The sequence below is a fragment of the Osmia lignaria genome, chromosome 5 (assembly GCF_051020975.1).
Source record: "Osmia lignaria lignaria isolate PbOS001 chromosome 5, iyOsmLign1, whole genome shotgun sequence".
Lineage (NCBI taxonomy): Eukaryota > Metazoa > Arthropoda > Insecta > Hymenoptera > Megachilidae > Osmia > Osmia lignaria.
The window spans coordinates 5861457-5873044 of NC_135036.1; the positions used below are offsets into that span (position 1 = coordinate 5861457).

Consider the following 11588-nt stretch of genomic DNA (forward strand, 5'->3'; position numbering starts at 1 on the left):
TTCTTTTGATACTATAACTTTCACATCTTAATTTTAATGTTATATATTTCAGATATACTAATACATTTAAAAATTATACATTTAAAACAATATCTTGATATGAGTATTTTAAGTTTACATAAATCTATCACATATACATAATTTTATTAAATATTATTTGAATTTAAGAATAGTTCTCCAAATAATTTTAACCATTGAGGAAAATGCAACAACAAAGTTATTACGCTGTGCTTGTCTTCAAAATAAATGCTTTCTAATGTTCTTAAAGTTGAACTTTTAGAATCAGTTGTATGATACTCTGGTTGTATTTGCAGTAAAATTATAATTGATTGTAAGTTTCTTGGGTAAAGATCTAGAATGTCATTGTCTTGATTTTCACAGCAGTCTTTAATGTGTTTCAACACTTTTTGTATAAAATTCATAACTGTGGAGGCATAATCCAATTGTATAAATAATTCTTTTAGAAAGGCACATACGAGTAGAAAAATACATGTAGATTTACTAGCAAACTCATACAATTGACTTAACAAATTGATACTCTCTGAATTATCTATATTAACATCTTTATTTAAATCTGTACATAACATGAACTCTTCCACTAGTGGTTGTTCTATTAATTTACATCTTTGGGAATTATATATACTTTCTATCGTTGAAAAATTCAGATTGAAATTAGCATCCTTCTGTACAGCATAACATAACAAATAGTCACTTTGATCACAGGATTCCAATTCCACAAGTTTTAGAAGTAGTTTTTCTATGTAATAATTATAATATGAATTTGTAGATGCTAGACACATTAAAGCACTGGTTAATGGTAATAGGTCGTCACTTGAATCACATGTATCTAAGATATCATCTGTTATATACTTTTCTACCAAACTGTTGAGAAATGTTAATGTTTTCTTTTGATCTGTGAATATTTTGAAATTTTGAAGAGCTTCATTGATCCTACACCAATCTCTTAGAGCACTCTGAAAAAAAATTAGTTATCAAAGTAATATAATAAATCTTGTCTAATTACAAAAGTACATACAATCACATGAAGACGGACAGTATAACGTTGATATGCTTCCTTTGAAACTTTGTAAGAGAGTAACTTTGTTAATGATACACACGCTGCATTAAATATACCATTAGATGTTGGTAGAAACTGGTCATCTTGTAATAATTTTTGGAAATCCTTTGATTTTTCAAGATCTTTTGTGACACTTTCACAGCTGCATAATATTGCTTTCAGAATCCTTTTATCCATACCTTAATATCGTGAAATAATTATTTAAATATCACAGAAAGTAATAATGCAATTTCGATTAAAATTAAAAAATCTTTAATTACACTTACTAAGATTATATTGTTAATTGATGAAAATAAATTTTGTTAATCTCACTTCTTGAACTGTATTATACATATACCCTTAGTTATGTTAGTTTCTTCTAATTATAATAAATGCTGAATAAATATATTTTGATTAACTTTGATCCTGATAATTCAATACATATACTGCTAGAAATTGCTACAGATATAAAAAGACAGGATATGTCATTGTTGTTATGATTTTGGGGGTCCCAGAGACCCCACAGGTGAGGTCAGGTTTGCATAGAGTACAGTCGGTATGACAGTCGTGTGTATTTTACCACAATTCACAGGGGCACGCATAGATATGATAAGACAATTTTGACCCCCCAATTTTTATTTCGTAGAAATTATTTAAAATATACCATGGGACCGAAGAATTATTAAAATAATTGTTTAACAAATTCGTATTCGTTTCATGTGCTTTGCTAAAAGAATAAACTGTAAAAGTTGTAACTTTTATTACTATAGTGTGTATAACATTCAATAACTGTTCGATTTTTGACAAATTTTTATTTAATACATTATTGTAGAAATTAAAAATTATACCAAAATCAATTGTAATAATAATAATAATTAAACATGATTATACAAGATATTCAGGTGTAAAGGTAATAGAAATAGAAAATTTTAATAGATATAACAATAATATAGTTAATAATCAATTGTAAAATAAAAAATTGTAACGAAATAAATTTTAATAGAACAATTTAAAATTCGTATCAAGGTCCTGGCGGTAAAGCGGAACGTTACGGTTGGTCGGGCACGTCGTTACCTGTACGACCTACAGCGAGGTCATACGTATTCAGTCTTATCGCGACCGGCGAGGGATGCGGATCTACGCGTCAAACATATATCGGTAAGAGTCCACGTTTGGATTATTATAGCACGTGTTCATTTATAGACTAATTATAGTGATAATGCATGTGCTTAGTGTTTTTTATTATGTGTTCACGCATACCTATGGGAATTTATTAACACATTTTATGGCGTGGTTCCCCATGTGTCTTGTGTTCCCTTATATGATAGCACATTTATTAGTGTATTCTATGGTGTAATTATTTATGTGTTTTGACATATTTTTGCAAATATTTTATGGTATTGGTAGCTATGTGTGTTTCCAAAATTTTAAAAACGTTTTATGGGGTTCTAGTGTTGTTGTTAGCTATGTGCTTTTGCATGATTTTGTAAATGTTTTATAGGGTTTTATGGAGTTGTTAGTTATGTATTTTGGAAAATATTTGCAAATGTATTACTTTGTTTTATGGTATGGTTATGGCAAATTTTTTATTTTAGAAAAATATAAATAATTGTATATTGCATGTTTGCACGTTTGCATGAATGAATTCGTACACGTTAACTGTAACATGTGTAAACAAAATACGAACTGAGTTCCTTAATCGTTTGTTATTGTTTCTGTTTCAGAAGAGTGCTTTAACCATTGAGGGTACCAAAAGACGAGCTGTCCAATCTTGATCGTGCCACAGCAGGGAATCAACAATCATGGGTCAATCATGGATCAATCGTGGGTCAATCATGGATCAATCGTGGATCAAGCTCCAAGATGCGTGGCGAGTGCAGTGGTGCAAGTCAACGATCGGTGAGTCGCATGTTTTATGGTTCCTCCGGTCCCCATCATGTCGTAGGACGAATGGTCCGAATCGACACGGGGATCGGTTGTAATGTTTATCTTTTGAGCGAGCATAGTGACTCACGAATATCATTGTATCATTTTATACAATGATAATCGTGCAAATTGTTTTTCTGTGTTTTATTTCTTAGCTCAGGCTAGGGTTTTCTTGTACATATTTATATACACTTATTTCGAGTTTAAAAATGTAGAGAAGTCGGATGACCCTCCGATTTCAGAATACATTTTCTTTTCTACATGTACAAGAAATTATTTCGCGTCGAGCAGATTTCGATATCAAAGTAATCATTATGAATAACTTTGATTGTTTAGATTATTTATTTTGATATTGAAATTGCTCTTGATATTGAAACGTTCTTCAATTTTATTCATATTATTTTAATGATATTCTTTTTTTTAATAAAGTTAAAATATCAATGTATCACCTTGTACTAATCATACGTTTTAGCTCAGGCATTTCAGCACACATGAAGAAAACTGGTAGGTGGAAATTACCATTGGCCTTGTTCATTTTATGCCCAAAGCTCATTCGGGTACTTAGATGTACTCGCGTGGGTGGAGGGCGGTGGACAAGGTTTAGTTCTAAAATATATTTTGGCGGCTGACAAACATAATGAACCATACACGATATAAGTTCCACATGTGTGTGTGTGTGGTTAGGACGTGGGATTTCTATCGTTTATTAAAAACATTAATTTGCTATAATATTACCATATAATTAGAAAATACTTATCGAGAATAAATTGAAAAATTATTACAACTCATACATATTACATTAGATATTCAATAGAATATGAAAATAAAATATATTAATTTTTGTACAATGTTTGCTATTAATTGTCAGTCGATTTCAGCAAAAAGGTATGATTTTTAGAGTGTGAATGTTGAATTGAACTCGGGTGACGGAGGCGTCCCGGGACGTTTTCTCTAGGTATAGGCATTTTTGCACCCGAGTGGTATGTGTGAGAATCGTGGAGTGAATTTTTGTGAGAATGCTTTTTACCCTTTTTAAATATAGCAATAGGCAGGCAGGTAGTTTACTTCTGGTGTGAATGAGTTTAGTTTATAAGTAGGCAGGGCCAGAGCAAGCTTTCATGTTTCTCTTCGTATTCTCCTCCAATACGTGAGAAGCTTGTATCTGGGGTTGGAAAACAAAAAATCGAGAGAAAAAATGAGAATGCAAATTAATTAATTAATTTAACATTCTCTTGATTTTTCTTAAGGCCAAGCCTTAGTTTGTAAGTCGCAGTCGTGGTATTAGACCCGATTGCAAAAATGAAGTATCAAAGTGCAGTGAAGTAAAATTAAACTTACTTTGTGTTGCTTCTTTTTACGAAGCAAGTACAATTTTTGCGAGTGATTTTTTTGAGACTATTGCCGAAGAAGGAAGAGGCTACACGCTGAAGAGCCCCGGCAAAATTTGCCACAGAAGAGGGGAACTATCAATGGCTGTCCATCTTCGGATGGAGAGTCATTTTAATGTCACTATGCTTGCTAATTTGTTTTCTTTTCTTTTTTTTGCATGTCTTTTGCAGATATTTTTAAAAAGCATGAGCAATTTCCTCAAGTACATATTAAGCTCGAAATTTGACGAGTTTACTAAGTCTACTAAGCTTCTATTGAATTATAGAATTCGGGTTTCTTATTTCCCTCTTTTTTCTTCAATTTATTATTTTATTTTAGAGAATTATTTTCTTATTGATTTCGCATATAAATCATATCTTATGTTCTCATTTATTTCCTTAAATGGTTTTGAGATTGCTATGTTAATTCTCTTTTCTGTATAATCGCGAATAGGGAAGGGTGCTGTTATACTTTAGGTAAGGGTGCACACGGGAATTTTCTTTTCCTTTGCTCGCGTATTGTGTTATCCTTTTTTTTAAATCAAGTTTTCTTCATTATTTTATTAACTTCATTTTCCATTCTGACGAGTGCAACATTAGGATAGCAAGTACATACAGTAGGGACCTTGTAATTAATGTAAGAGACCATCGAGAGTTATCGTGGGGTCATTGAGGAATTTATTTGTTTTGAATAAGTTTTAAGGTGTTATAAGTATGATCCAAATTCTTTATTAGTATTGTGGTATCGAATAGCCAACATTATATTATGAGGTATCAACAGGTGTCTAGTCAGATACCTGTTCAATTTATTCATATTCTATAACAAAATTTTTTAAAATATCAGTATATAGCAAATATCACAGAAAAAGTCTTGCTGGTTTAAAAGCTTCGAAATATGTTTGTTAATAGTTCGAAATAAAAACTAATATTTTCAACTTGGATGTCAATTATTTTTTTAAATAAAGAAATAAATACATATCGCTTTATTTTAATTTTATACGAGACATACTTCAGTTAATGAAAATGAAGTAACTAAAAGCTTTGTTTAATAGTAGTATGTATTTGCTATATAATTTGATACAATAATGGAAAGGATAGTTAACAAAAACTATATGTACGATTTAGAATTACAATCGTTACATTATTGGTTTAAAAATACTGCATCACAAAACCCTTTAAACAAATATAACAATGTGTTAAAAATCATGCAAAATACAATTTACAAAAATGATGTATCAGGTGTTACAGGTACTGATATCCAAGACTGTAAAAAGTAAGAATCCTAAATTCAAATTTTGAAAATAATAGAATCATACAAAATTGATCCATCCTTATTTATGTAGCATTATTCAGAGATCACATATTAATTTTCATAATAGAAGGATTTTGAGAAATGTTTTTGAACGTTGGAAAATTTATGTTATTCACAAATTACATACAAGAAGAGACATGTATAAAGCAAACTATTATTATAACAAGAAGTTACAGAAAATGGTGTTAAATATATTATCAAAAAATGTATTATTAAAATGGCAGCACATTGTTTTATCTACAAATAATTACTCTAATAATATTGCACCTTCTGTAAATTACATGAAAGCAGAGAAACATTATACTAAAACTTTGTTAAAGCAATATTTTACATTCTGGCTTAAGTATATTTCAATCAAAAATAGAAAGAAAATATTATTAGAGAAAGCTGTTACATTTTATAATATACATTTCTTGAAGAAATGTATTTTTAATTGGAAAATATATGTAATGCAACAGAGACAAAAGAAAGCAATGCAGGATAGAGTATGTATAGTAACATTAACATTTGAATAATAATTGTTTGCATCCTAATTTATAAAATTCTAATGTAGGCATATAAATTTTATACCAAAGGTATCTTAAAAAAATATATGGCAGCTTGGATTAGTTTCTGTGAATTCACATCATTGAAAGATAAAATAAATAATGCAATTGTGTTTCATAATAATAAATTATTATTAAGATACTTTTGTGCTTGGAAGAGATATTACAAAATTAAACTACAAAAATTAAATATTGAAGAATATATTCAAACATATTATAAAAAGAAATTATTGAAACAATATTTCAAACAATTCATTATGGTATGGTTTTTATAAAATTAATTTAAATTTTGCATTCATATTTCTTATTAAATTTTGCTTTTCTTCTATAATAGAATGTAAATGAATCTATTGCTGATAAAATGGCACAAGAAAATGCCATAACATTTTACAATTTTAAACTAATGCAAAAGGCATTTACTGCGTGGCAATGTTGGTACAATAAAAGGATAGAAAATGCTGTAAGAATATGTAAAATTCAAAGCATATTTGAAAGTAAAAAAAAACTTCAAGTATTGAGCAATTGGCGTTTATATGTATTTACAAAGAAATGCAAAAGAAGAAAAGTATTTATGTCACAGAACTTCTATAAAAAGAATTTAGCTATTAAAGTTGTAAGAAAACTTCATAGTTATGCTATTTATAAAAAGGAGAAACGAATTAAATTGCATTATTTAGATGATAAAAGTAAAAATATTATTCAGAAACTGCAATATATTTACATAGAAAGATGGAGGCTAGCGCTTTGTGCTGCTGTACAAGAGAAGCAAAAATTAAGTCAAGCTATGCAATTTTGTGAATTAAATTTAACTCGTAAATATTTCTTCCATTGGAAAGATTTTTCTCAGCAATATAAAATAAAAATGCTTCATAAACAGAATTTGTATGCAGTAGCTACAGGTTTTCTGTTGAAAAAATTTATTCTTCGTTGGCATGATAAATTGAAAGATGTTCTTGTTGTACGTAAAAAAGAGTCCTTGGTGATTTCCATGATAGAACATAAAATTATGAGAAAGTGTATCGTATCATGGAAACAATATGTTGCAAGAAAACTAGAAATGAAAAGTCATATTGAAATGGCAAAAGAACTCCATAAAAAATTTTTACTACGTGAAGGGTTGAAAGAAATTTTAAGAAATTCTCTTCACAGTATTGATGATGAATATGATATGCAATTGGAAAACGTATTAACGAGATCATTTACAAATTTCGAAATTCTGAAAGAATACTTTGATAGGTGGTATTTTTTAATTTATTCAAAGAATCAATCTAAATCTTCATGTCAAATTATAAACGATACTTCTCACCTCTTCCATCCCCAAATTTTGAGTAACAATGTATTCGATAATCTTGAAAATAGCTGTTTAATTTTACCAGAGTATATGAAGAAAAAAGTTACAATTAAATATACAAAATAAATGTATATTTAATTGTCACGTTTTCATAAAAGAAATTCAATTTATGTATATAAATAGCAACAAACGACTTGTACAAATCATTTATTATATTCGAATCGTTTATGTACATTTTATTACCTAAAAATAATTGTAGTCTGTATAATACAATTATATTAAAAATATAAGCTGCATTATATTAAAGATGAATGAAAAATGTAAGGAAGCTTGTATCATTGTCTGGAAATGTTGAAGTTCTAAAACATTTGATTAAATTTGAAAATTATAAGAATCTCATAAAACGCTAATATAGCGATTATGATTACCTTAATGTCGTCGAGATTTCGCGTTATTTTACTCCAAATTATTTGTATTTCCTCTACGAGATGTTAATATTTAAGATACACTAATGTGTGTGTAGGAGATATACTTATTCTACAATTGTTACTTCTTCCTTTTCAACTTCTTTAATTCATTCTGCTGCATAGCAGCGTCACCAAAGATTTCTCTAACTTTGCGTTTCCGTTCTTCGTCGTTTTTAATTTGTTCCTTTATTTGTAGTTTCGCCAGGAAAGCCCTGTCCCTTCGTATTTCACGCATAGCACCTTTCATTTCCTTCTTGTATTTATGTAATAATTTTTCCCGTTCTGCTTTCACCTTAGATGTGGTCCTGTGTTTCTTACCGTCATACCTGAAAAATGATTTACCAATTAACATAAAACATATCAATGAAACTGTCGAGTTTTATCTGAAACTATTACATACACTGCTTCAATTCGAGGCTCGTACAATCTCAATGGTTTTGGCTTCTTCTTTTCAAGCACAATATATTCTAGTTTCTTATTCTTCAATGCTTTCAAATCTTTTCGCAATTGTTTAACAGACTTCCTCACACTTTGCGGATACTTATCATAGCTATTCGGCTTGAGTAATTTAACAACCGGCTCGAATATAGAATACACAGCGTCAAGTTGTTCCAGATGGTTTTTAAATTCGTTTAATAAATTCACAGCCGTTAGAAGAGCTCTTATCTTAAATTCATCGTCCATCTCTCCGTCTGTTAAATCGCTTGCTTTCATAGATGTGGTATTTGGCTCGATATCTAAATCAGTTTTGTCCTCGTAAAGGATTAATAAGTTACTCAACTCTCCTGCTGTTTTAAACGGTGGTATCATTTTTATTCCTTGAATCAGGTGTTTAGGCGTAGATACGTATATTACTCCACGTAAGAAATTGATTACAGATGGAGCAAATCTTTTGCTTAGTACCGTATACTGTAAATATAATGAATACATTATATTGTAACATTATATTCATACATTACATTAAAAAGATTAGTAGATCACTGTTACATTACCTCCAAAATAAGTGTGCATATAAAAAGACCTTTTGAGACATCCACTTTGTTTTTAATACGACATCTGAATAATATTTGAGACATAAATATTAAACAAGGAGTGGTAACAGGATGTCTATAGTCAGACGTTGGAAATATTAAAGAAACTAATTTGAAGAAAATAAGCTGAAAGAAAAAAATGTTTATTATAAACTCGTAATTTGATTTGTATAGTGTAATTAAAAATTAAACGTACCGTGTCTAAACTAGGATATCTCTTTTTGTTTTTCTCAAACTCTTCGTGCTTTTCTTTAATTATTGCCTGCATAACATTTTTAGTATTTTGTGGATCTACATGTGCAAGATCGTATAAGAAAGGGGACAGTCTGGAAAAAACATATATTATTAAATTTAAATAATGATGAATAAAATCTTACCGATAATGATTATTAATTATGTATTACCTATCAATAATTTGAAAACATTTGATCACGCTTTCAACATCATCCTCGACAGCACAGTCATTTAAGTGTTGTAATAGTAATAAAAATAAGTTTGATAATTTTTCTTTATTTTTATTATCTAGAGACCAGTGGTTGCATTTAATAATACGATCTACAATAAGCGACTGATAGTCAGGATTACGATTATGTAATAATTCTTGCAATTCCTCAAAACTTTCTGGTATTTTGTAGGTATAAGGTAATTCTTTTCTTGCATTTTCCATGATTTCTTTTCTTTTTAAAAGGTCATCTCTAATCTCTTGTTCTCTGGTTTGGTCATTCAGTTTGAGAACTTTTGTATCATTTTCTGACTTCAGAGTTAATTTCTCTTTTGAGGTAATTTCAGTATCAGTTTCATCTTCGCTAGAAGATTCTGACTCTTTTAAATCTGATAGATTGTCTTCTTCAGAACTTTCAAATTTTTCTACATTTGAATTTTCATCCAATTCACTTTCAACAGAATTCTCAGTATCTGTTTCTTTTTTAACAATGCCATTCATTTCAACAGCATCTGACTCTTCATTTCCAATTTCTTCTTTATCATTATTGGAAATTGAATCATCAGCATCACTGTTATTATCATTGTCATCATCGTTATCATTATCTTCAGTATCACTCATATCACTAGCATCTTCGTTATTTGAATTCTTTTCTGAATTTTTGTTTGAATTAACTTCATCATTTACTGTTTCATCTTCTACAGTTTCTAATTCAAAACCATCATCAAGATCATCCGCAGATTTGTGTTTGATTTCACTATTTGAATCACTTACCAATCCTTTCATTCTTGCTAAACGGTCTGATTCAAGAGCCTCTAGCTTCTCCTTCTCCTCTTTTATTATTTCATCTTCAGATTTTAATTTATCTGATGGCATACCTTTGGCTTCATATTTCAATTCACGTACAGCAATGTCATAATCATCAGCTTTTGTTTTTTCAACTGTCTCTTCAATATTCTTATTAGCAGTTGATATAATTGGAAGAAGATCTCTCCATTCAGAATCAAGTTTTTCTGTTAAGTCTATAGTTTGTTCGCGTATCTTCTGCTTCTCAGCTTTTCGTTTCTTTGATTCAGCTATAAGTTCATCTATGATATCTTTTCTAGATTTTTGGGAGTCTGATTTTGATAAAATTCCACCACCGAAATGAGCCTCTCCAACAAATTTATCATGTAATTTTCCAGTTGTATTTTCATCTTCACTGAATTCATCATCACTCTTTGGATCATCAAATTTTTCAATTTCTTCTAAGGTTTGTCCTCTGTGCGTTAATATTTCCTCATCATTTAAATTGTAAATACTTTTTTTCTTATGGGCTTTCACACGTTCTGCTGCAAATCTAGCTATTGCCTTCTCTTCTTCGTTCATGGCAACATTTTTCTCACCTATACGCTTATCCAAAAATAGATTATCTTTGTTCTTTAATTTATACTCCTGAAGAAGCGTTCCTTTACGTTTATTAATTGCTTTTGCACGTGAAATTCCTGGAAGTCCTCTATCAGTTTTACTTCTTTTTCCCAAAACATTTTGTTTATCTTTATTTATGTGCACTTCAAATGGATTCAGGCTTTTCTTATTCTGCTGATTACGCTTTTGGTGAGAAATCTCTGATAATAACTTCTTTGTTTTGACCATTTTTAATTTCAATTCTTTAAACACTTACAAAGTATTACAACACATGGGCTTAAATCTTTGTGTTAAAAATTATTATTACGTTTTGACAACTTATGTTACTGTTATGGAATATACTGTCATCGTAATTATATTATTATTTCTTTTATTATATGCTAAGAATTACTCTGCTTTAATCCATAACCTCCTTTCTAAGAAAATGGATACCAAGTTGAGATCTTGAAAAAACAAATATACTTTTATATTATTATAAGTTATACCAAATAGCTTTTTATAGAAGTGGTAATTAATATTAAACTTTTGTTTTGACAAATTTCTCTTATCTATTCAATGTTTTACCGCTACCCACGTGTATAATGTAAATATACATACAATATCTTTGACTTATTGAGTCTGGCTGAAATGGGCTGAAACACTATCCCAGACATAAACTTCGTCTGTGGTTATGGTAAACAGTACGTTTCGAAAGCGATCATATTAGCATCGTATTATATTATTATTTTAAGTTTAGAAATTTA

The 11588-nt window shown here is 29.4% G+C and overlaps 3 protein-coding genes across 4 annotated transcripts; 1 reads left to right on the forward strand and 2 right to left on the reverse strand.

Annotated features, from left to right (window-relative positions):
* Window positions 1–110: 110 nt before the first annotated feature.
* Window positions 111–1567, reverse strand: LOC117607870 (uncharacterized). The gene is made up of 3 exons (XM_034332073.2): window positions 1345–1567; window positions 1037–1257; window positions 111–974 (listed from the first exon to the last, which is right to left on the reverse strand). Exons 2-3 carry the CDS (start codon window positions 1253–1255, stop codon window positions 147–149), a joined length of 1047 nt encoding a protein of 348 aa, XP_034187964.2. The 5' UTR covers window positions 1256–1257; window positions 1345–1567; the 3' UTR covers window positions 111–146.
* A 3843-nt stretch (window positions 1568–5410) lies between these two features.
* On the forward strand, window positions 5411–7697 carry LOC117607902 (uncharacterized). Its single transcript, XM_034332141.2, has 4 exons — window positions 5411–5623; window positions 5694–6147; window positions 6216–6467; window positions 6542–7697. The coding sequence occupies exons 1-4, from the start codon at window positions 5436–5438 to the stop codon at window positions 7622–7624; spliced, it is 1977 nt and encodes a 658-aa protein (XP_034188032.2). The 5' UTR covers window positions 5411–5435; the 3' UTR covers window positions 7625–7697.
* On the reverse strand, window positions 7690–11582 carry l(3)07882 (Nucleolar protein 14 homolog l(3)07882). Of its 2 annotated transcripts, none has more exons than XR_004582250.2 (6): window positions 9401–11285; window positions 9193–9322; window positions 8958–9122; window positions 8366–8874; window positions 7927–8291; window positions 7690–7857 (listed from the first exon to the last, which is right to left on the reverse strand). XR_004582250.2 is itself a non-coding variant. In XM_034332134.2 (6 exons), exons 2-6 carry the CDS (start codon window positions 11071–11073, stop codon window positions 8045–8047), a joined length of 2724 nt encoding a protein of 907 aa, XP_034188025.2. In that variant the 5' UTR covers window positions 11074–11288; window positions 11443–11582; the 3' UTR covers window positions 7690–8044. The 2 variants fall into 2 exon arrangements, 1 of the variants encoding a protein (XP_034188025.2); XM_034332134.2 differs by adding an exon at window positions 11443–11582 and having other exon boundaries at window positions 7690–8291; window positions 9401–11288.
* Window positions 11583–11588: the final 6 nt, after the last annotated feature.